This window comes from Cetorhinus maximus, chromosome 4 (assembly GCF_964194155.1).
Source record: "Cetorhinus maximus chromosome 4, sCetMax3.hap1.1, whole genome shotgun sequence".
Taxonomy (NCBI): domain Eukaryota; kingdom Metazoa; phylum Chordata; class Chondrichthyes; order Lamniformes; family Cetorhinidae; genus Cetorhinus; species Cetorhinus maximus.
The window spans coordinates 17,572,592-17,599,084 of NC_135882.1; the positions used below are offsets into that span (position 1 = coordinate 17,572,592).

Consider the following 26,493-nt stretch of genomic DNA (forward strand, 5'->3'; position numbering starts at 1 on the left):
GCAAAGTGAAAATAACTTTGCAGTGATGCTGAAGGCGCAGGATGAAAACATTCTTAAAGAACTGGGCAAAATAATGTAATTAAGCAACTCGCCTTGCATCATTTATAAACAAAATCTCTGCACTAAAAGTTGCACAGAAGCTCATTAGAATGTGGAGGTTCTGTAAATGTTATTCCTTCAGCCCAATCAGTTCTTATGCATGGCCATTATTTACTTACTGTTCTGATCATCATCTCGTTAATGCAATTAGGCAACCTGACACTTGGGTTTCAAAGAATGTAAGTGCAAAAAAAAGCACTTGTTAATGAACTGATAAGGGATGAGAAATGTGTATGGGATCCTGTGCTATATTAAGGCTTGTCTATGTAATCATTGCTTTACTAATTCAGAAAGTAATTGAAGAAAAACAACTTGAAACTAGGTAGTCATCATCCCTCTAGTCTGTAGATAGCACACTGCAGCTCATGCCTCTTATTAATTTCAACTCATTTTACAGTGGTAGGACGTTATCTTATTTAAATAAATTTAACCTCCTATACTGCAATTTGACTTCAAAATTTGTGCCTAGAATTTCACAACTGTTTCTCTGAGACCTATTGGTTTGTTGTAATATCCATATTGAAAAACAGATTAACCACTGTAATATTTATAAGTATTTTATTATACTTTTGTTTATTAACTGTTAAGATGGTCTTCTGTTTTCACTGCAGAGGCAAGGGATTTAACTAAAATATGATCATTTAATTCTACAAAATTCAAAACAATCATATTATCTTTGTTAATGCTTAAAATTGCAGAATATTTTAAGATAAAAGTTAAATATTTATATTAAACATTAAAATCAATAAGCAGGTCAATAAATTCCATGTAATACTTGTGAAGCCTGTAAGTACCACTTAAATGGGCATTTCTAATATTCAATGGGTTGTAACATTAGGTATGACACGAACAGCAATTGAATTTCGCTGATTTGAATCTGCAAGTCCTTTCAAAATATGACCAACAGATGGCTCTAAAGCTATGTGTTTTCAATTTTAGAACGAAAACAACTTATACTTACATAGCACCTTTAGTGCAATGAAATGTCCCAAGGAACATCACAGAAGCATTATGAAACAAAGCATGACACTGATCTACATAAGCAGTCATTAGGTCAGATGACCAAAAACTTGGTCAAAGAGGTAACTTTTAAGAAGTGTCTTAAAGGAGGAAAGCAAAGTAGAAAGATGGCCAGAATTTGACATCGACTTGCGGGGGCGGGCCCGACACGCTGACGCATAACATGACGCGCGGTGACGTCAGGCATACATCCCAACGTCACCGCACGTCATTTGGATATTACGCTCAGCGGGCATGCGCCAGAGGCGGCTGTGCGCCCGCCGAACTGTCAATGGCCTATTAAGGCCATTAAAAAAACAATTAAAGTAGTTATCAATGCTGCCCGTCCAACCTTAAGATTGGCAGGCAGGCGAAGAGCCCAAGCGGCCTTGGTGTTTTTCAGGAAACTTCATCCACAGGTGGGATGAGGTTTCCTGAAGGTTTAATAAAATCAATAAATAAATTCTGTAAAATTGACAATCATGTCCCAGCTCATGTGACACGTCACATGAGGGGATATGTGTAAATAATTTTTATCTTTATTAAAAAATTTCAATATGTACTTAATCTCCCTGAGGCAGCTCCAGGGAGCGCACATGCTCCAACTCTCCCTCCTCCTCCTCTCTCTCTCTCCTCCCCCCCACCACACACACAGGTAATGCTGAGCGCTACCGGCCGTGCCTTAATTGGCCAGCCCACGTAAAATGGTGGCGCGGGACCGATCGCGCCCGCTCCAGACTGGCCCACCCAACATGCAGAAAATTCTCCCCATGGAGTAGTGTAGGGAGGGTATTCCAGAGCTTGGGACCTAAGCAACTGAAAGCACAACCAACAATGGTGAAACGATTAAAATTAAGGATGAACAAGAGGCCAGAATTAGAGCAATGCACATATCTCAGAGGGTTGTGGGGCTGCAGGGGATTACAGAGATAGGGAGGGGCGAGGCCATGTAAGGATTTGAAAACATGAACATTTTTAAATGAAGACATTGCTTGACTTGGAGCCAATGTAGGTCAGCAAAGCACAAGGGTGATAGGAAAACAGAACTTTGTGCGAGTTAAGGTATGGGCAGCAAAGTTTAGGATGATTTCAGGTTTATAAAGAGTAGAATGTGGGAGATAGTATGAGGCAAACTAGGTTTAGAATTGTAATTATTATGCATAAATACATTTAATTTTGGTGCTGCTTCCCAAACAGAAAAATTGAAAAAGTCATGCTCCTATTCTGTAGTTATGTATTTGCTGTTAAGTTCTCAACCAGTGCGGTTTTCCTAGGCTCCCATGAAGCACATTTTTGATGTTTGTACAGTGATATTTTCCTCAGGACTCTCAGAATTATAGAAACATTATGGCACAGAAAGAGGCCACTTGACCCATCGTGTCTGCACCAGCCAAAAAATGAGCCACACAGCCTAATCCCACTTTCCAGCATTTGATCCGAAGCCCTGCAGGTTACGGCACTTCAGGTGCATATCCAGGTACCTTTTAAAAGAGCTGAGGGTTTCTGCCTCTACTACCCTTTCAGGCAGTGAGTTCCAGAGCCCCAGAGCCCTCTCCCCTCTAATCTTTCTACCAATCACTTTAAATCCATGCCCCCTAGTCACTGACATCTCTGCTAAAGTAAATAGGCTCTTCCGATCCACTCTATCCAGGCCCTTCACAATTTTGTGCATCTCAATCAAATCTCCCCTTAGCCTCCTGTGTTCCAAGGAGAACAACCCCAACCCATCCAATCTTTCCTCATAGCTGCAATTTTCCAGTCTTGGCAACATCCTCATAAATCTCCTCTGGACTCTCTCTACTGCAATTGTATCCTTTCTGTAATGAGTTGACCAGAACTGCACACTACTCAAGTTGTGGCCCAACTAATGTTTTACGTAGTTCCAGCATAACCTTTATGCTGGAACTACGTAAAACATCCTTTCATTTATTTTCTGAGGCATATAATATAAAAGGATTCCATATACCATCTTAACCACCTTATCAACCCGTCCTGCTACCTTCAGGGATCTGTGGACATTCACTCCATAGTCCCTCACTTCCTCTACACCTCTCAGTATCCTCCCATTTATTGTGGCCTTACACGAGACTTCAGACCCACAGCAATATGGTTGATTCTTAAATGCGCTCTGAACAAGGGCAATTAGGGATGGGCAATAAATGCTAGCCTAGCCTGTGACGCCCACATCCCATGAATGAATAAAAAAAATACATCACCTCACACTTCTCTGGGTTGAATTCCATTTGCCACTTTTCTGCCCACTTGATCAGTCCATTGGTATCTTCCTGCAGTCTATAAAAATCCTCCTCGCTATCAACTGCTCGGCCAATTTTTGTGTCGTCTGCAAACTTTTTGATCATTCCCCCCTACATTTATATCCAAATCATTAATATATACCACAAAAAGCAGGGGACCTGGTACTGAGCCCTGTGGAACCCCACTGGAATCAGCCTTCCAGTCACAAAAACATCCATCAACATTTACCCTTTGTTTCCTGCCACTGATCCAATTTTGTATCCAGCTTCCTGCATTCTTTTGGATTTCATGAGCTTTTATTCTTTTAACCAGTCCCCATATGGGACTTTGTTAAAAGCCTTGCTAAAATCCATGTAGGCCACATCAGCTGCATTACCCTCACCAATCCTCTGTTACTTCCTCAAAAAATTCAATTAAATTAGTCAGACATGACCTTCCTATAATAAATCCATGCTGACTGTCCTTGATTAATCTATGCCGAAGTAACAGTTTATCCTGCCCCTCAGAACAGATTCCAATAATTTGCCTACTACCGAGGTCAGACTGACTGGCCTGTAATTATTGTCTATCCCTCGCTCCCTTTATAAATAAAGGTACAACTTTAGCAGGCTTCCAATCCTCTGGCACCTCACCTGTATCCAGTGAGGATTGGAAAATGATGGTCAGATCCTCTGCAATTTCCTCCATGGCTTCTTTTAACAGCCTCAGGTACATTTCATCCGGCCATGGTAATTTATCCATTTTCAAGGATGCTAATCCGCTTAATACTTCCTCTCTTCCTACGTTTATCACATCCAATATTTCACACTCCTCCTCAGCTACGTCTAAATTAACCCCCTCGTTTGTGAAGACAGGCACAAAGTATTCATTAAGAACCATACCTACATTCTCCACCTGGTAAAAAGTTACCTTTTTGATCTTTTACGGGCCGTACTCTTTCCTTAGTTATCCTCTTACTCTTAATGTATTGATAAAACATCTTTGGGTTCTCCTTGATTTTGCTTGTCGATATTCTTTCATGCCGTCTCTTTGCTTTCCTAATTTCCTTCTTGATTTCACTCTTCCTCTTTCTATACTCCTCTCAGCTTTCTGTAGTATTGAGTTCTGTGTCTGACATAAGCTTTCTTTTTCTGCCTTATCTCACCCTGCAAGCTTCTCAACATCCACGGGGCTCGAGATTTGGCCATCCCACCACTCCTTTCCTTTTTGGAAACATGTTTACTCTGGATCCCTTGAATGGCTACCACTGCTCCAAAACCGATTTACCTTCAAGTAGCTGTTCCCAGTGCACTTTTGCTAAATCATTCCTCAGCGCAGTAAAATTGGCCTCGCCCCAATTAAGAGCTTTTAATTCCTGTTTTATCTTTGTTCTTTTCCCTAATTATGTTAAAACTAACTGAATTATGATCACTACCTCCAAAATGCTCTTTTAATGTCACTCCTTCGACCTGTCCAGCTTCATTTCCTAAAACTATGTCCAGAACCGCACCCTCCCTTGTTGGACTTGCTATATACTGGCCAAAAAAGTTCTCCTGAATGCACCTTAGGAACTCTGTTCCCTCGATTCCTTTCACACTAAAACTATCCTAGTTAACAATGGGGTAGTTAAAATCCTCTGTTACTGCTCTGCTATTTTGGCACTTCTCAGAGATTTGTCTACATATTTGCTCTTTGCATCCCTCTGACTGTTTGGGGGTCTATAGTATACTCCCAGTAGTGTGACTGCCCCTATTTTATTCCTAAGCTCAAACCATATAGCCTCAATTGACAATCCTTCTAACATATCATCCCTTCTCATAGCTGTAATTGCTTCTCTAATCAAAATTGCCATTACCCACCTTTTTATCCCCCTCTCTATCTCGTCTGAAAGCCCTGTAACAAAGAATTTTGAGCTGACATTCCTGCCCCTTTTTAGGCCATGTATCTGTAACAGCATGATATCATACTGCCATGTTTCTATCTGTGCCCTCAGCTTGTCTGCTTTATTTGCTATACTCCTTGCATTGACGCACATATCCTTGAGCACTGCCAAACTCTCTTCTTTATTTTCAATCTTTTGTTTTCTCTGTCTTCCAGACTCACTCACTGCTTTTCTGCCTTCCTTACCAATTCTGAGTCTACCCTCAGGTTCCCATTTCCCTGCCAAACTAGTTTAAATCCTCCCCAACAGCATGAGCAAACCTCCCAGCAAGGATATTGGTCCCGGTCCCATTTGGGTGCAAACCAAGTACAAAAATAAAACTCATGGAGACCGAAAATGCAATGGCAGATCAAGTAAAGCAGTTGCCACCAGGGATCATAGGCACCAGCCCCACGAATAAACTTGCTGCCCAGCCAAGTGGCACAAATATTCTGACCGATAATAATGCAGTCAAAAGTCCAATTCGAAATGTTGTACCTAGCAATGGTGTGGCTGCCACGAAGCATGGAGGCAATATGCCTTTGAAAACCTCACCATTGTCTTGCCCAACATCTGGAGGCACCAACTCCATAAAACTAAAGCGAGCACTTGCAAAAGATGGAGAGGGAGATGCACCAGTAAGTTTTAAAATTTACCGTTTTTAGCAGACCTAACAGGACATGCAGACGTAAATTTTTTAACTTGTACAGGTCCCACCACCCCCAAAACCGGTCCCAATGCCCCAGGAATCCAAATCCCTCCCTTCTATACCATGTATCCAGCCAAGCATTCATCAGCTCTAACCTCCTATTTCTAAACTCTCTAGTGCGTGGCACTGGTAGTAATCCAGAGGTTACTATCTTTTAAGCCCTGCTTTTTAATGTCTTACTTAGCTCCCTAAAATCTGCTTTCAGGACCTCATCCCTCTTTCTACCTATGTCGTTGGTACCAATGTGAACCACGACTTCTGGCTGTTCACCTTTCACCCTCTCGCTGGAGCTCATTTAATGGAGAGGTGAAGGTATCAATTTTGTCAACACAGAAACTGACCCCTTCCCAAACAAGATTTATTTTTGTCAATGCTTCTTATTCTCCTCCCATTTAGATTATTTATTGTCCTTCTGCTCCCCCCACCGTCTAAGATGATTTCCTGCCTCTGCTCCGCTTTCCTGTACCCTGCCACTCTTCACATTCTCACTAGCCACCTTGATCTGAATCCCACTCACTCCCTCACTTGGTCCACTTATTCCCCACTCTCTAGCCCTTCTTGATCTGAATATTGGTCTCAACTTCACATGCGAAGCCATGGACATATTAGCTTATGCAAAAAAGAAAGGATGTAGCACACATCCCTATAACACCACAAACTTCTCCAAATGTATTCTAATCAGACAAGTTCCTTTTACTTGCTTCTGACTACCTGTTCCAAACATAGAATTGATTCAGTCTTAGTTAAGTCTGTCTCCTGACTTCATCACAAACTCCAGTTGCTTCAAAAAATATTTTGGAACTTCTCTTCTGCCTTTATTGCTCTTAAAAAAAGATTGATGCTGTTCCCTTGCTGACTGCAGCCACCCTTTGCCCACTCACTTGCCTGCAGTTCCACACCTGTCTGTGTCTGTCCATGCAGTTGGTGTGCATACGCATGGGTGGTGTGTGTGACTGAGGCGCGTGCGGTGTGTGGGATGTCTGCGTGTAAGCCATAGCTCAGTTGGTAGCCTTTTCGCCTTTTGTGTCAGAAGGTTCAAGTCTGACAAAAAGCAAGGCTGCCACTCCAGTGCAGTAGTAAGACAGTGCTGCACAAGTTGGAGATATGATCTTTCAGGTGAAATATTAAAGCAAGCCCTGTTTGCTCTCTCAGATGAATGTACAAGATCCCATGACAATATTTTGAACAGCAGGGGAGTTATCCCCAGTGTCCTAGCCAATATTTATCCCTTAATCAATATCACAAAAACAGATTATCTTATCACAATCACATTGCTGTTTGTGGGAGCTTGCTGTGTACAAATTGGCTGCTGCACTTCTTACACTACAACCCATTTGTTCCTTAGCTACCAACTCCATCCCTCTTCCTAGAAACTTTCTGAAGCTAAACCAGACTCATAACCTTGGAGTGGAGTCATATTTAATCCCATGGTGAGATTCCAATCACATATCCGCACCATCACTAAGATCACCCATTTCCACCTCTATAACACTGCCCCACTTCACCTCAGTTCATCTGCTGTTGAAATCCTCATTCATGTCATTGTTACCTCAAGATTTGACTATTCTATTCCAATGCACATCTGACTAGTCTCCCACATTCGACCCTCTGTAAACTTGGTCTTCCAAAACTCTGTTGCAGGTCCCATTCACCCAACACTTTGTGCTTGCTGACCTACAATGGTTCCCAGACAAACAACACTTTGATTTTAAAATTCATATCCTTGTTTTCAAACCCCTCCCTTGCCTCCTTCCTTCCTATCTCTGTAATCTTTTCCATCCACACTATCCTCAGAGGTATTCACTCATGTAATTCTGGCCTCCTCAGCATTCCTGATTTGAATTGCTCCATCATTGGTAATCATGCCTTCAGCTGTCTAGGCCCCAAGCTCTGATATTCCCTTCATCATCATCACCATAACCAACTCTTCTTTCCTCCTTAAAACCTACCTCTTTGACCAAGCTTTTGGCCACATGCCCTAATATTGCCTTGTATAGTTAAGCATCTGAACCATAATAATGCTTTGTAACACTCCTGTGGAGCACCTTGGGAGGTTTTCTGTTAAAGGTGCTATATAAAGGTGTTTTCTTTTGATAACTTGATAACAGGGAGGTTTCTCCCTTCAATTTGTTTATTTAGTGGGAGAAATTTTAAGCCACGTTTTGCTTATCTTTTTGAAGCGATGATTGCATACAGACTCTTTATAGCAGGATAAAAAAATGTATTCTTTAAAGTTAGTTCAGGCAACATCACAGAAAGGATCAGAGTAATTAAATTTTATCAGTGGCGATGTTGAGTTTCATTATGTGAATATGGGCCAGAGAACTACAACAGTGCAGCGGACAGATTTTAAACAATAAAAAAATTAAATGAAATTTCTCCGCTAACCTTACTGCAACATTAAGTACAGAGAAAATTGGTTTTGAAAAGTAAAGAATCCTCGATCAACAAATTATTTTATGGCAATGCAAAAATCTCATACCTGTCCTACATGTTCTATTTATTTCTTGATCTCTTAGTCTCAAAAACAATGCTGGATGCTAAACTTAAAACTTGAGAGTTCGGTGAGCACATTGACTTTTGGCAGTAATCAGTGAACAGATTATGTATTTATTCATGACATGATGTAACACCTTAGGATACCACTTTAAACCTGTAATTAAAATAGGTCTATAACAAGGTATAAAGTTATTCCTTTAGTTCAAGTTGTTTTTACACTGGTGTTTCTTTAGTTCAGACTGTAGGATACCACAGAAATGTGCCAACTCTTGCATTTAGACTGTCAAATCTGGCTTCTTTACCCTGGCAGCAGAATCATATAATTTGCCACCTGGATATGGCTGCTCAAATTTGGCAATGTAAACTGAAGGTGCTGGCTAATGGGTGCCAGTTTCCAGAATCAGAGCTAAATGTGCACAAGCCTAAAAGCACATTCAGTGAGTTTATAATGTTCTCAGGCAACAAAGAGCACTTCCCCAAGTCACAAAAGTTATCAGTAGTTCAGATAAATAAATTACAAAGTACTCCTGCATTTAAGTATTACAGTATAATTAGCATGGTGAATTCAAAAGAGCATAAAAGGATGAGCAAGAGCAACCTTACAACATGTTGACATGAGATTGAAAAAGCAATGGATAGACACAACCAATTAAATAATTGAGAACTTAGAAATTGCTCAGTTAAGAGTTAGTTCATTCAATCAATATAGTGATCACCTAAACCATTTATTTTAGTTGAATGATCATTTACTGAAAACTGTTTAATATGCTCATTTAAAATATTATTTTCCCACCAACAGACCATCATTTCATGTGAAAATCCTGAACCTACCACTGATTTTATTTAGTTGTAACAATTGACAAATTATTTTTTTTATTATTCGTTCATGGGATGAGGGTGTCGCTAGCAAGCCAGCATTTATTGCTCATCCTTAATTGCTCTTGAGAAGGTGGTGGTGAGCTGACTTCTTGAACTGCTGCAGTCCATGTGGTGTAGGTACACCCACAGTGCTGTTAGGCAGTGAGTTCCAGGATTTTGACCCAGCGACAGTGAAGGAATGGCAATATATTACCAAGTCAGAATGCTGAGTGGCTTGGAGAGAAACCTCCAGGTGGCGTCCCCATGTGTCTGCTGCCCTTGTCCTTCTAGATGGTAGCAGTCGAGGGTTTGGAAGGTGCTGTCTAAGGAGGCTTGGTGAGTTCCTGCAGTGCATCTTGTAGATGGTACACACTGCTGTCACTGTGTGTCGGTTGTGGAGGGAGTGAATGTTTGTGGATGGGATGTCAATCAAACGGGCTGCTTTGTCCTGGATGGTGTCCAGATTCTTGAGTGTTATTGGAGCTGTACTCATCCAGGCAAGTCTGTCACACGCCCGACTTGTGCCTTGCAGATGGTAGACAGGCTTTGGGGAGTCAGGAGGTGAGTTACTCGCTGCAGGATTCCTAGCCTCTGACCTGCTCTTGTAGTGATAATATTTATATGGCTAGTCCAGTTCAGTTTCTGGTTAATGGTAACCCCCAGGATGCCAATAGTGGGGAATTCAGCAATGGTAAGGCCATTGAATGTCAAGGGGCGATGGTTAGATTCTCTCTTGTTGGAGATGGTCACTGCCTGGCACCTGTGTGGCTGATGATTGCACGATGTTCAGCACCATTTGCAACTCCTCAAATACTGAAGCAATCCATGTCCAAATGCAGCAAGACCTGGATAATATCCAGGCTTGGGCTAACAAGTGGCAAGTAACATTCACACCACACAAGTGTCAGGCAATGACCATCTCCAACAAAGTAGAATCCAACCATTGCCCCCTTGATGTTCAATGGCATTACCATCACTGAATCCCCCACTATCAACATCTGAGGGTTACCATTGACCAGAAACTGTACTGGACTTGCCATATAAATACTGTGGCTACAAGAGCAGGTCAGAGGCTAGGAATCGTGCGAATAACTCACCTCCTGACTCCCCAAAGCCTGTCCATCATCTACCAGGTACAGGTCAAGAATGCAGCTCCCACAACACCCAAGAAGCTTGACACCATACAGAACAATGCAGCCCACTTGATTAGCGCCACATCCACAAACATTCACTCCCTCCACCACGGACGCAGTCGCAGCAGTGTGTGCCATCTACAAGATGCACTGCAGGGATTCACCAAGGCTCCTTCGACAGAATCTTCCAAACCCACGACTACTACGTCTAGAAGGACAAGGGCAGCAGATAGGTGGGAACACCACCACCTGGAAGTTCCCCTCCAAGTCACTCACCACCCTAACTTGGAAATATATCTACACTCACATAGACTGCAGCGGTTCAAGAAGGCAGCACACCACCTTCCCAAGGGCAACTAGGGGTGGGCAATAAATGCTGGCCCAGCCAACGAAGCCCACAATCCGTCAATGAATAATTTTAAAAAAAGACTGTTACTTGCCACTTGTCAGCCCAAGCCTGGATATTGTGCAGGTCTTGCTGCAATTGGACATGGACTGCTTCAGTACCTGAGTCATGAATGATGCTGAACGTTGTGAAATCATCAGCGAACATTCCTACTTCTGACATAATGATGGAAGGAAGGTTATTGATGAAGCAGCTGATGATTTTTGGACCTAAGAGACTACCCGGAGGAATTCCAGCAGTGATGTCCTGGAACTGTGATAATTGACCTCCAACAACCACAACCATTGTCCTTTGTGCTGGGTATGACTCCAACCAGCGGAGAGTTTTCCCTCCGATTCCCATTGACTCCAGTTTTGCTGGGGCTCCTTGATGCCACACTCGGTCAAATGCGACCTTGATGTCAAGGGCAGTCACTCTCACCTCATCTCTGGAGTTCAGCTCTTTTGTCCATGTTTGAATCAAGGCTGCAATGAGGTCAGGAGCTGAGTGGCCCTGGCAGAACACAAACTAAATGTCAGTGAGCAGGCTATCGCTAAGCAAGTGCCACTTGATAGCACTGCTGATGACCCATTTCATCACTTTACTGATGATCGAGAGCAGACTGATGGGGCGGTAATTGGCCGGGTTCAATTTGTCCTGCCTTTTGCATACAGGATATACTGGGGCAATTTTCCATATTGCGGGTAGATACCAGTGTTGTGGCTATGTTGGAACATCTTGGCTCGGGGCGTGGCAAGAGCTGGGGCACAAGTCCTCAATACTATTGGCGGAATATTGTCAGGGCCCATAGCCTTTGCAGTATCCAGTGCCTTTGGCCGTTTCTTGATGAAGTGAATCAAATTGGCTGAAGACTGGCATCTATGATGCTGGGGACCTCCGGAGTAGGCCAAAGTGGATCATCCACTCGGCACTTCTGGCTTAAAATTGTTGCAAATGCTTCAGCCTTAACTTTTGCTGGGCTCCCCCATCATTGCGAGTGGGGATATTTGTGGAACCTCGTCCTCCAGTGAGATGTTTAATTGTCCACCACCATTCACGACTGGATGTGGCAGGTCTACAGAGCTTAGATCTGATCCATTGGTTGTGGAATCACCTAGCTCTGTCCATCACTTGTTGCTTATGCTGTTTGGCATGCAAGCAGTCCTGCGTTGTAGCTTCACCAGGCTGACATCTCATTTTTAGATGTGCCTGGTGCTGCTCCTAGCATGCCCTCCTGCACTTGCTGAGGGTGGAGCGGGATGAGGTACGCAGTAATCAGCAGGAGGTTCACTTGCCCATGTTTGACCTCATGCCATGAGACTTCAAGGGGTCCGGGGTCAACGTTGAAAGCTTCCAGGGCAACGCCCTCCTGACTGTATATCACTGTGTCACCACCTCTGGCGGGTCTGTCCTGTTGGTGGGACAGGCCATACCCAGGGATGGCGATTGTGGTGTTTGGGACATTGTCTGTAAGGTATGACTCTCTGAATATGGCTATGTTAGGCTGTTGCTTGACTAGTCTGTGAGACAGCTCTCCCATTTCGGCATTAGCCCCCAGATATTAGTAAGAGGGACTTTGCAGGGTCAACAAGGCTGAGTTTTCCATTGTCCTTTTCGCTGCCTAGGTCGATGCCAGGTGTTCTGTCCAGTTTTACACTTTGTAGCCATTTGATACAACTGAGTACCTTGGTGGGCCATTTCTGAGGGCATTTAAGAGTCAACCACATTGTTGTGGATCTGGAGTCACATGTAGGCCAGACCAAGTAAGGGCAGCAAATTTGTGCATCGTAACATACCAATAGTTACATATTTATCATTGACAAATTATAAACATGTAACTATTGGTATATTATGATGCACAAATTGTAAATTATTTCAAAAATTAAATTCCTTAATTAATTCAGTCAGGAATAAAATTTCAGTGACTTAAACATGACAAAAATGAAGTTTCACTAATTATACATCAAACTGTTTATATTTTGGATCCATTATTTCTCAATTCATTTATACAGCCTTGAAACAACATTTTCATATTTCAACATTTTTAAGAAGTAATACCAAATCTAATCAATACAGTAAACTTTAAGATCAAAAAGTATTATTAATGCAAACTCTTCTAATTTTGGCTGCTGCCATGTTACCAATGGCCGGGATTTTCCAGCCCCACTGCGGGAGATTCAGCGGCCCAGCCAACAATCCATTGACTTTCAGCAGAACCGGACTATCCTGGCAGTTGGTGGGGCCGGAAAATCCCGCTGTATGTCAGGAAAGAGAAAGACTCCAGTAATGTCTCAAAACTTTAAGACTTTTTTCTGGCAACATTTACAAATTATTTTGCCCACACATCAAGTTCATTCATTTACAGCATTACCTTTTGATTCATAATGCTGATTTCTAACTATTATCTTTAATGAATTGTGACAATTAAGTCCCATTTGATAAGGAAATATAAAGATTAAAAGAAAACTAACAAGAAGTCATGGCATATATATTCCATTTATGAACAAAAAAAAATATGTACCTAATCTCTGGGAGAATTCATAGAACTTCTTTAGTTTTCCTACTAGTGGACACACAGCACTCCATGCTTTTTCTTGCAAATTTTCATCACTTGGATGTTGTATTGCCTTTAAGTTAAAGCAGTTATTAATTTTAAACATCACACATCACCTCAAAACAGAACAAAACTACTTTGCGTATATATATATATATATATATATATATATATATGTGTGTTGAAATGAGATCCATAGCCACCTTAAAAGGAGTTATTCCTGGATCTCTACATTCTGAGGAAGGACCTTGTTTTAATGGAACATTATGAATGCATTGTGCTCGAAAAGAGCTTCCAGGCTGAAAATTCTCTCTCTTAGTTCTTGTACCAGATGACAGCAAGTCCTTCAATAATGTTTGAAATGTTTTAGCTTGTTTGCATGTTGCAAAGCTACTTAATCCAATAGACTCATATTGATATTAATTTCTACCTAGACCAACTTGACTCCAAAGCCATAAGACTATTGCATTTGACATCAGATTCACATTTGGAGGCTGCCTCTGGGATTTTTCCAGGAAAACTATGTACGTTTGACAATCAAAACTCACTATTTAATACTAAGGAGAATGTTTTGGTGACTACTGTGCTGGCATGCTGCACTGCAAGAAAAGCAAAAGCATCCAGCATTACAATTTGAGTATTGCTGAAAAAAGAGACATGCTGTCGAAGTTTTTCATCTTGCACTCATCAGGACAGAATTCACAAGAATACCAACTGTAAAGGGAACAACAATCTATACTACATGAGAACAGAGTGCTAATTGTTTGGCAAGTGGACTCTGATTGGTAAAGGCATTGCCATGAAGAATGCATCAAGGAACAGTTAACTGCCAAGCTTTTGTTCAAATTCAAACCAAGCATGCCAACTCAGATTGGTCAATACATTGCCATGGGGAATGAACCAGGGAACAGATCCTGTTTAATGGATCCCATACAACTAACTGGTTTTATTCTGTAATTCATTTGCTGATCAAAGCAAAAAAAATTTAAAAATCAAAACAATACCTCTCTTATTTCATGTCCTGCCCCTCTGTACGATTGTAGATCATCCAGGATTCCCTCTGCATCCTTTAATACTACATTCACCTGATTAAATACTTCTCTTTCAGCATCTGTAGGCTGTGCATCTGAACAGTAGTGCATAAGTATTCAGTATAAACAACATTCAAAATAGTAATTCAATAAACAAAGCTGATTAAAGAATGTTAGGTACTCACATAGATACTACATTCATTTAGAAGTTACAGTCACATAAAAATTTATGCATTCTACATTTGAATTCTTGAAGCTTTTGTTTTTCAGCTGAAAATGTCAAATTTCAAACAACTGCTTTTCTTTTTTAAAATCACTGCCAAAATCTGGTGTGCAAGTTGTTATACAAATTGCAAACATCTAGAAGTGTGATTTAGACATCAGATTTTATGGTATTTAAAACTATACTTCTAGTTTACCTAACAAAGAGATTACACTATATTGTTCTCCATTCTATAGGTTAAACTCTAAGAAAAACTACACTTACAAGGGGTTATGGTGTTTGTATATTATGTGAAACTTGTCAGTAGAAAAGATCAAGGTACAAAGACTGGTATTGATAATCATTATGCCATTTTGATTTGGAACTATATTTTTGTTTAAGCAATAACAACTTGCATTTATATAGCACCTTTAACACTGCAAAACATAAGAAATTTGAACAAAATACAAACTAAATTTGACACTGAGCCACAGGAGGAGATATTATGGTTGATGGCTAAAAGCTTGGTAGCTTTTAAGGAATGCCTTAAAGGAGGAAAGTGAAGTAGAGAGGCAGAAAGTTTTGGAAAGGAATTCCAGAAGTTAGGAACTAGGCAGCTAGCTGAAGGCACAGCTGCCAATGGTGGAGCGATTAGAATCAGGGATGCTCAAAAGGCTGGAATTGGAGGAGCTCATATCTCATCGGGTTGTAGGACTATAGGATGTTACAGAGATAGGGAGGGGCAGGCTATGGAAGAATTTGAAAACAAGGGTGAGAATTTTAAAATTGAAGCATTGCTTAAACAGGGGGTCAACGTAGGTCAGTGAACACAGGGGTAATGGGTGTATGGGACTTGGTGTGAGTTAAGACACAAGTAGTAGAGTTTTGGATGACATCCAATTTATGGAGGATAGAAGATGTGAGATCAGTCAGGAAAGCATTGGAATAATCAATTCTAGAGGTAACAAAGAGATGGATGAGGATTTCAGCAGATGAGCTCAGGCAGGGGCAGAGTCAGGCGATGTTACATGAGTGGAATTAGGCAGTCTCAGTGATGGCACAGATATGTGGGTGAAAGCTTATCGAGGTTAAGTACCACACAAATTTTGCAAACAGTCTGGCTCAGCCTCAAGGCAGTTGCCAGGAAGACAGATGGTGTCGACGGCCAGTGAACAGAGTTTGCAGCAGGGACGCAAGACAATGACTTCAGCCTTCCCAATATTTGCTTTGGAGGAAATTTCTGCTCATCAAAGTAGTGAGTCTCAGACAATGAGTTAGGCAATTTAGAGACAGTGGAGAGGTCAAAAGAGGTGGTGCTGGTGAGGTAAAACTGGGCATCTTCAACGTACACATAGAAACTGATACTGCCTTCAGATAATGTCACTGTGGGGCAGCATATAGAGGAAAGCCAAGGACGGATCCTTGGGGACACCAGAGGTAACAGTGTGGGAAAGAAATGAGAAGCCATTTTAGGTGATTCTCTGGCTACTGCTGGATAGATGAGAATGGAACTGTGTGAGTGCAGTCCCAAGCAGCTGGATGACAGTGGACTGGTGTTGGGGGAGGATGGTGTGATCAACCATCACAATCAGTTACCATCTAGCTCCTCAGATAGAGCAGGTCCCCAGCAAAAAACTGCTCATAATGCAGTAAAATTAGCAGCCTCGTTCACAAAGGTGGTAAGAATGTCCAAAGAGTGGAACTGAAAAACAAATCTCAATGATGCAGTAGGACCAGGTTTGAAACTAAGGTGCATTTTTGGAGAGGACATATACATGGGTGTGACATGGGGAATGTCTAATACCAGCAATGAATGGACAGCAGGAAATATTGTCCCCGAACACTGACTTCACGCCAAGAAAGGTAGAGTTCAGACGTTGTGGGCTGGATACTCCCCTCCCGACACTGAGCAAACCCACATTAGGAGGCCCAAACTGGAGGCATGGGGGCCATCAAATTTGTACTTACCAGGCTATTCATGACAGGTGCCATTTTCCCTGCGGCAGGGAACGTGGCGGGTTGCAACCCAGCACTCACGTAAAATTATATTTAGATCGCCATTTAAAGGCCTGATGCAAATGTAATTTTCCCTGACATTCATGTTTTTGTAAAGGTGGGTGAGTTCCCGATGGCTTTGTAAACCAAACCAGATAAGTCAATTCATGAATTTGAGGGGAAGCCTGCTGTAGAGTCAGGAACCTTTTGTCAGGTTAAGTTTAAAAGCTCTTGTTAGCTTCAAATGTCATAATTAGATGTTGTTTGATAAATTAACTACGGTTTTCATGCAGTGATTGATCATAGGGCTCTGACCTTAAAAGGTAGGTGACCATTAAGTTGACCAACATTATTTAAGTATTCATTGTAAGTGTCCACATGCATTAGAGTACTTTTTCCAGTGGATAAAGTGCACTTATGCATTCAGCAGCATTGAGAATGGGATTTAAATGGGTCATCTGGATACTGTGCAGATGTCAGACTTTTTGATTGAAATTTCACCTGGTGAGTCTTTGAAGAAAAGGAGATGGCTGGGCATCTGCTCAGGCAACTTCAAATACTATTGTATTAAACTCTGCGGGATTTGTTTAATCAATTGTGCATTGGAATCACATTACAAACACATGGTTGAATTCCAAACCCTGCTATTAGATTTAGCTCAGCAAATGTTGATAATAGGGCTGTCAAGGGAACTGTGAGCTTTGTTTGACTGACAGTTTAATGGGTAGATAACTGGATTAAATGTTTTGAAGAAGTTTTGGAATGGCCGTTTGATTATTTTGACAGATTAATGAGCATTTCAAGAGAGTCTTTCTTCAAGGAGAGTTTCAATGACAGTTGCATAAGCTTCTAAGAGGGGTAATTTTTTTCAACTGGAGTTTGAATGAATGATTCTTTTTATTTCATGAGCATTTCAAAAACTTCCCAATGTTATTATATTGCTCATGAATTCTATACACTGAAGATACTGGGTGAGTGGGTATGGAGAATGTGGGTGTGGGGGGTAATGGCGGAATGAGGGCATGGAGAATGCATGAGAGGTTTGGATCATGCATGGAGTTTGGAGCAGGCATGTAGGGCCAAGGGGAAGGTGTGGGGGGCCGCAGGGGGGAGCATGGAGTAGACATGGGGGCACAGAGCAGACATAGTGGGCACGGAGGACATGAGGGAGTACAGAAGGGGCATTGGTGTGTGTGTGTGTGTGTGTGTGTGTGGGGGGGGGGGGGGGGGGAGAGAGGGAGAGAGAGAGAGAGAGAGAGAGAGAGAGAGAGAGAGATGTGGGATAGGGGGTCTGACAACCATTTAGAGAACTGGGCTGACGTCCCAGCAAATGGAAGCAGGTCTTCTAACTTGCCAGCCACAACATCTGCCTGCCTATGTTCCCGCTTCGGGCTGCTTCAGGAAGTGGGTGGCCACAACTCTAGCCTGCCTGCAACTCCAGAGAATGAAAATTTTGTATGAATAATCTGACTTTCAGGAGTTGGGAATGTAACATCAGGAAGTGGCCTGACTCTTACTTCCCAACTTGAAGAGGAAAATCCAGCCCTGCGTTTCAAAATTTTCATGGTTTTCTCTATCAGATACTATGTTTCTTCTGCAAGGAGAAAAACATTTCAAAGGGCTGCTCAGCAAAACTGTAAAGTGGCAATTTAAGGACAATAAATTAAGATTCAAAATAGCTTCTGTCATACAACTGTAAGAATCCAGGGAAATGCCTACGTTGGGCTTTCTTGCTAATTAATGAGAACTAGCTTTAAATACAATGACTGGCTGTATGTACACTTCTTTAATTTCATTGCTACTTTGAATGCTTTTTGGTACTATTTGTAATATACCCTAGGCAATATCAGTTGAGATGACTTGGTGGGGAATTGTGCTTTAGGCCTTTATTGACCAAATGGGCAAACGAGCGACAACGACATGAATCTAGCAAACTGCGAAAACAGACAATTTTCTATCTGGGAGCAAAGTGATAAAGAGGACAGAGAGGAACAGGAGTGCCTTGAATCCTAGACAAGATAACTGGGTTCCAAGGTCACCATCTTTTTTGCTTGGTGTTGGAAGCTAAGATCTTGAAAGTCTGACGCGGCTTGGATGGGCACAGATGATTCAAACAGGTTTTGTAATTGGTCCATTCAAATGATAGCTAGGCAATGATTGGGTTAAATCAGTCTCCATAGACTTTGCTGTATAAAAAAGCATAAGGTTTTCTCTGGGCACAGAGATTTGTAGCGGTCTTACGCATTGCATTGACTGGTGCCATGGCATCTGGGCAGACTAGGGAGCACTTATGTGGAGATAGTGCTTCTACCCAGAATGTAATGATAATGCTGTTGCATTTTGATACTACTGCTCAGGCATTAGCATGTGTCAGGTCTTATTTATACTGAATAAAATTTAACCACTGTCAACAACAAGGGCTATCACTTCAAATTGTTTCAAAGTTTGGGAAAGGGGGATAAATGTTCATCGACTCCTTGCAGAATAAATTCCAACACAACTGGTGAGTCCAAGGCAGGTGGGGATGTACTCCATTTGAGGAAAATAAAGCATCAACTTCAGGCAGAGAAGCATTTACTTTAAAAGCAACACACTTTTCATTTTATTGTTGTATTTTTAGCAGCAGATCAAAACTTAAAAATGCTACATGTCCAGTATTTAATTTGCTTAAAGAAGCCATCTTAAAAATCAGGCTCAATAAAAGGGACTATAAACTACAGCCAGTGTGTATAATGCAAAGAAATTTCCAAATAATTTGTGATTATTTCTTTAAAAAAAATCTTTGGCATTTTGCAGTGTTTAAAAAAGTTGCTCAAATACAAACCTTGTAAACAACGTAACCAATGCTCAAAAGACTTATTTATGCAATTACAAAACAGCTAATAACATGCAGTAATTTTTATGTGACTTTAAAATTATTTTACCAGGTCATAAATGTTTGATATGTCTGGTACTTAACAGGTTTTATAAGCTGATTAAATCTTCCTCTATCTTCAGTAGGTTTAATATATTATAGTAAAATAAAGTTAAAATTTATCTTTATAAGTACAAGTTGGAAGAAATACAATGCACATCTTAATTTTTTTTTAAATCTTCTTAATGCCTCCCAAATTTTTCATTTTATTGTAGTCTTTTTAACAGAAGGTCAAAACTTTAAATGCTACATGTTACCTAAAGTGTTTAATTTACTTAAGGAAGTAATTTTTAAAATCAAGTTCAATAAAAGGGACAATACACTACAGCCATTGAGTATAATGCAAAGAAATTTCCAAATAATTTAATTGTGCTTATTCCTTTAAAAAACTTTTGAAAATTCCTCCTATTTTTCATTTTCTGCAGCACCAGATGGTCCAGTAAAAATACAAGGATCCTATCACTACAGCTGCCAAAGTGCAAAATTCTATTGCCCTAAGCAACTGGAAAAGGGAATTCAGACATACAAAGCCTCACTCAAAAGTATAAAGACCAGTGGGTGAATATAGTGCCAACATTCTGCCATTAGAATTTCTGCATAATACAAGTTTTGAGATTTAGCATTTTGTTTTATCCTGTTTCCTAGCCTACTGAATGATAGTATACCTTTCCAAACTTTGAGTTATTCACCAGCATTAGGGGAATACAAAACTGGGCCTACTTTATAGGATCTTTCCAATTATTCACATCTTCCACCTACTCTGATTGGCTTTGGGAAAACCGTTTGCTTAAGCATGCACACAAAAATGTCAACATAATACTGTAGACAGGCCAAATCCCTACCAGTCTTCTACTTCTGTATTCCAAATGTTGAGGACCTGTGCCATAGCAGCAGTTAATTTTCTACCCAACTAGCAAAATTCTAATCCTCAAAAGATTCCATCCTCTAGGGCCTAAGAGGGTGGTTAAGTTGAAGCATATGAGGAGAATGCACACCATTGAAAGAATAAGAATGATTGTACAAAGTGAGTAATCTATCTTTAAATGTTCATCCTACACCATAGGAATATTATCACAGTGTCAGCTCATAAGCAGGGAGGTAACTGGAGGAGGAATTGCCTCAGCAGAAGGCAGGATCTATCTGCCAAAGGCATCTTCATGTACTAGTCCAATTGACAGTACAGTTAGGTAAAGTTGAGAGAAATATTCCATGAGGCTACAAATTCTAATCAATCTGAATATGATTGAATGATATTCAGGAAACATGAACAAAACGGCTGAAATAACATTTAACCTGCGACCTGGGCTTCAATGCAGATGCAATCAATTATCTACTTGATTACCTGCTGCTTGGTCATTGGTTCGACTTGGAATAGCTCGACACATTGGGATCAGCATTTTTGAACCAGAGCAATCATCTATCTTCAGGTTTTTCCCCATTTAGCAAGTTTGCTTTGAGTACTGATGGACATACAGCAGAGCTGCTCTTTAGAGCTGCAGTTTCAGAATGCAAGACAAATGAGGCGAACAGCAGTTTTAGGTTTTATTGAGAAGCATTTTATGCATTAAAAGTACCAAACAACACAGCATTTCATTTTAGAATTTTTAAAGCCTTTGGCAGAATTTGGCACTGATGCATTGTCCTAACTGTGGAGGCACTTGGTTTGTTTTCTTGCAAACAGCACATTGCATGGATCAGTGCATGCAGTCAAACAGAGTGAAAGCAGCCCTGCTGGGACAAGTGAAGTTACTTAATTCGTAGATAAAAATTTCAGTTACGACCCTTGTTTGTACTCATTTGTTTTGCTTGTTTTTACATCATTATTGACTGCAGGTAACTAGCAACAATCAGCAACCATACAAATTGTAAAAAGCTCTGCTTGTAGCTGAAGCTACTAAGAGCATTGATACAATACTTTTTGTATATGTATTTGTTCTAGATGGTTGGGAATTACTATGGATTCAATGAATAATACGTGAAAAGGGTGAACAGGCCAGCTTTGGAAACATGGAGAAAAGAGAGAACATCACACTAATGCAGTGGTGTAGGTCATGGGGCTTTATAAGATGGGGGAGTAAAAGAACAAATATAGCACTACCCATTCTATGAAAACATGACAATGTTTCTATACATGCTAGTATGTGGCTTTCTCTGAACTAATTACAGCCCTATAGTATGTGTGGAAGGTGCTTGAGTAGAGAACAATGATCAGCCTACCTGGCCAACCTTTGGGGTGATCCAGCACACTTTTTGTAGAATTTTTCATTCTACACCAACAAAGTCAAATCTAATTGCTGCAAAACTTCAATATCATTGGAACAAATGTTCCTAAAAATCAATCTTAAAACAGCTTTCTTTCTTCTTCATCTCTTATCCACACATTATAGGAATGATGCAAGGGACTTTGGGCCTGCTGCTTTAATTGATTTCTTTCCACACATTTGGTTCTTTATGTATTTACTGTTAAGTAAATTTGGCCTAGATTTTAGCCTGGAGACAAGTCCCATGCAGCTGGGCTGTTGTAAGGTTGGGCAACCTGAAAGAGCAGATTTCTCAAATGTTATTTTTGATTGCAAGGCTCCTTGAAATATTGTTCCTGTTACGTTCCTGGCCCACAGGCAGCCTAACTGACAGGCTGAAGACCTGTTTTCACAAAGCCAAAGCCTACAAGAGCAGGGGGAGTGAGAAGATTGTGTTGGGGTGGTGGGGGTGGGGGGATAGTTGCTGGGGATCTGATGGTGGTTGGAGGGTCCGGACTGTGGGTTCCCTGGGTAGCTTGTTGCATCTGGATGGAAAACAACTGCTCCTCCTGGCCTATAAGCAGCGCTGCAAAGGCCATTATCTTATGGTTTAGGTTCTTCTCACACCCTTGTAATTGCCAGGTGTCCCATGGCCTGGGACACCCAGTAGAAATTAGTTAAAAATAGAATGGCCGTTAAAATGGAGGTCGTCAGCCTGATTATAATATTTAAATAATCAACCCTCTTCTCATGATTAGACTGGTTGCCCGCCCCTTGTCCTGCCTCCATTCAACTGAAGTGGGAGGGTTCTTTTTTCAGATTTTCTGCATTTTGACCTCTGACTCAACTCTAACCTACCTAGTTTCAGGCATCAACAATTTGTCCCTTTGATTCTATTGTCTACTACTATTACTTTTATTGACACACCAATTTTAGAAAATAAATGTTGTGAGACAAGACTGTATCAATGATGTTATCTTTCAGATTTTCATGCTCCTACCAAACTACTTGAATTAAAATAATCACTATGTCTAAAGTTAAAGCTGCTATATATTATGAAAACCATTTATATTACTTTCCCTTTCCCCCTTATAAATTGGCATAAAGAAACTTCACAGAAAGTGAATTCAAGTTTTAAAAATGTATACTTTTAGTGAACAAAATTGTTGAATGACTGAGTAAACTAAGTGAGTTATGGATGCAAATATTTCAGAGGCTTAACTTGAATTAAATTTTGTGATGCACACAAACATATCTCTCAGATGCTATATACTAAATTCACATGCATTCTGAAGAATTCTACTGGACCATTGGTAGTTACTGTCAACTTACAATACCAATTGTATTCAAACAGATTAATTTTTTTCCTTCTTCAAAGAGAACCTACACCAGCGTTGACTGGTTGGGTTGTAAAAACAAATACTCTTGTGGTTTTCCAATTACTTAACAATCACTTCATCTATAAATAAGCCCCCAGAATCAAACATTTATCATAGGTCAATAATACATTGTTGTAACTGGCACATGAATAACCTAATGACACATAATTGTAATTATTGCAAATATTTTAAACAAACGTAGAAAACAAAATGGATTAAGAATGTTATAACACACAGTTAAGGAGGTATGCAAAAACTTTCACCTGTAATTAAAAAAGTTGCAGACAAAAAGGACACAAGTAACATAAATTACAAAAACATGGACAATCAATAGGGCTGTTGACCAAGGTTAGTAACGACTGGTTTATATTTAGTGATGTGGGGAAAACGTTAGCTTCATTGGAACAGGAGGCTTCATGTTTTTCAGTGTTATGAAAAATTGTGCCAAAATATTTTGGCTTTGTGAACACTTAAGTACACAAGTATAATCAACAGTCTTTGACATTTTCACTGAAAATGACTGATCAGAAACACTGCAGAAGACTGTAGAATAGATGCACACAGAACACTGTTTAGCAGCAAATATTGACCCATAAAATTTACTACAAAAACAGAGCAACCATGAACAGTTTGAATTTGTTGCATAAAATGTAAATATGAATAGTTTCAGGTTACTGCAAGCAAGAACAGTCATCACACAAAGCATCTGAAGCATACATTTAGCGTGCAGAAGGACTATAAGCACTTATGACCACAATAACAGTGAAGCTTCAATCTGCTATAAGCACAAAGCTATGAAATATTCAGAACTTCTTATCTCCACTGAACAAGGGCAAAAAGGTCAGAATTATAAGTATCACCTAGTCTTCCTTATTCACTGGTTGACATGAAATAATCTTATTCAAACAATGCAAATTTAGTAGATTAAAAAGCCAGTCCCATCTACTGAAGTGCAGCAAATAGCTCAGCATGACAAAACAATGGCTTTAAAGCATTTGTTCACAAATACAAAGCAAATATATACATACATATACCTATATATATATCTATATATATATATATATATAGACACACATACACACACTATATAATATTTATATATTACACACACATAAATATATATATAAAATATATATGTAAAATGGGTCTTAGGGGTGAGATGAATCTCCAAACTCCAATTTCTAATAAGGCTTAATCTTACAGCAACCACAATTTGCCACTTTAGACAAATAGATAGAATCAACTGTTCATGATAAGACCAGTATTTTAAATGAGTATTAGCCAATGAGAATAACAAATAATTATCTTTCAAACCAGTAAAATATAAAAGTGACAATTCTGTCTCGCAGAGCAGTATTTCATCTTTTGCATACATCAAATTAATATTTTATGTTACTCATCCCTGCAAATCTCAAAATGATGGCATCATTGGCACCATTTAAGCAAGGGATTTAATTGTTGGTTTAACCGGCCAGTAACAGTAAAAACCTTTACCTGTAGACATACCTGCCCATAGTAGCCCTGATAGGGACAGTGCTTTAAGGCAAGTAAGGGGAAACTAAACTCTGCCTCCAGAGGTAGCGTTTCCCTACATATTCAATGTCAACTGACACAGAGAAGCAATTTAAATGCTGCCCCTGGCAGAATGGAACTTCCCCAGTCATTAAAGGAGGACTGAAGTGTAGAGAAATTAGTCAAATTGTGTTTCTGAACAATTACACGTTGTTTGTTGCCATCTTGGCTATAGAATCTGTCCTGCAATGTTAGTGGGTTGGATTTCAAAGTGCTGGCAAGCAATGCTTCTATCTGAAGTAATCCTGTAATATAAATGTTTCATATGACCTTACTTGTTATCATCAAGGTGGTTTAGGGACGGAGGCAATTCAGAGACACTGATTACAGAGAAGGGATAAACCTGACCAGCTTCATCATTGCTGTGGTATTTTATATTATGGGGGGTGGGAGGTGCCCTCTTAACTTATTCAACTAGAGACTGCTCTGGAGTGAAGTAACATCAGCTGTGTCTTATTGGGAATTAACTGCGAATAGGATCGGATCCTTGGGAAAGCAAGGGGGCAGGGAGGGGAGAATGAAAAGCCACTATTTATTTTGGCTTTCTACGCAATGCACTAAATAGCTGGCAAGGCACTTTAGGTTCCACCGACAAATTAAGTTTAAGTTTGATAGGTGCTGTCAGTAGGGACAAACCAGAGAACATGACATTCTTAGTTATAAGCAGGAATAAAACAGTAATCAGAGTAGAAAATACAGCTCAGTGTGATGTAAATTAGTACACAATTATTTTCATAACTTTTTAAGCACAGATAATCATAATTTTCCTTCATCTCAATCCTAAACACAGCAACAAATAAAAATGATATACACAAATGCAGAGATACCATGCAATATGCTAGTTCCAGTTCACAAGATTACTGTATAATTTTCAGAAAGTCACAGGAGGGACTAGGGTGAAATACAAGCACCATGCAGTTAAAGACTTGGGTGATGGGGTCCCATGTTGGCCTCTAGCAAACTACATTTTTCTCACTAATAATTATAGGGCAACACACTCTGGCAAAACAGTGTCCAATTTAAGTTAATGCTTTCATGCTTAGAAATTAACTTTGCCTGCACACACATTAGGAACTGTTATCGCACGAAAATGTTACTCCAGTGCTTCAGCCATTAAATATTGTCAGTCAAATAACCTCAAAGCAGCCCTTTCCACAGTATTTTTATATGCCCATACATATAAACTGCAGAGACAAGGTTACATATCAGTGTTGTCAGTTACAACTGTGATGAGTTTTAACAAATTGTTGCCTAGGCAGTAAGGTGTTGCAGCACACCTTATGGCAGTAAAGTCATTAACAAAATTGATCCTGCCAGCAAGTACAATTCTCAGCAACTGAATAAAGTTGTGTTGACGCCGAATAGTGGAAAGTCGTTTGCTTAATTTCCTCACTTAACAAAAGTAGGCTCATTGGCAGATTAGGGATGTGGATGCAGATTAGGGATATGGAAGGATGGCTGAGTGTAGTTAAAGTATATTTAAAACTAACTTTATGAAGTGTACTACATGGTGCCTGTACTGAAGTGACACACTGTGATAGAATTAATAATAGTATTCTAACATAGTTACAATGAGCAGGCAGATGCAGCCATCAACTTACACTCCATGTGCAGAAGCATTTCATATTCAGAAACATCAGCATATAGCAGGAAAAGGATGCATGGAGCTCCAAAGCTCTGTTTTACTGTTTTATTTCAGACTCTTGTACAACATGCTTTGTACATTTCTGCAAGCCAAGCAACTAAAGCAATAAAGATGGCAACCAAA

The 26,493-nt window shown here is 40.2% G+C and overlaps 1 protein-coding gene across 20 annotated transcripts in view; it reads right to left on the reverse strand.

Annotated features, from left to right (window-relative positions):
• fam49bb (family with sequence similarity 49 member Bb) overlaps positions 1 to 26,493 on the reverse strand; it is a 227,242-nt gene that overhangs the window by 14,248 nt on the left and 186,501 nt on the right. For 18 of the 20 annotated variants that reach the window (XM_078539993.1, XM_078539987.1, XM_078539988.1 and 15 more), the window contains 2 exons: positions 14,397 to 14,518; positions 13,360 to 13,465 (listed from right to left, as the gene is read on the reverse strand). In XM_078539993.1, coding sequence (XP_078396119.1) covers positions 13,360 to 13,465; positions 14,397 to 14,518 — 228 coding nt within the window. Of the gene's footprint in view, positions 1 to 13,359; positions 13,466 to 14,396; positions 14,519 to 20,876; positions 21,028 to 26,493 lie in introns of all 20 variants that reach the window. The other 2 variants (XM_078539976.1, XM_078539975.1) reach the window with 1 other exon arrangement.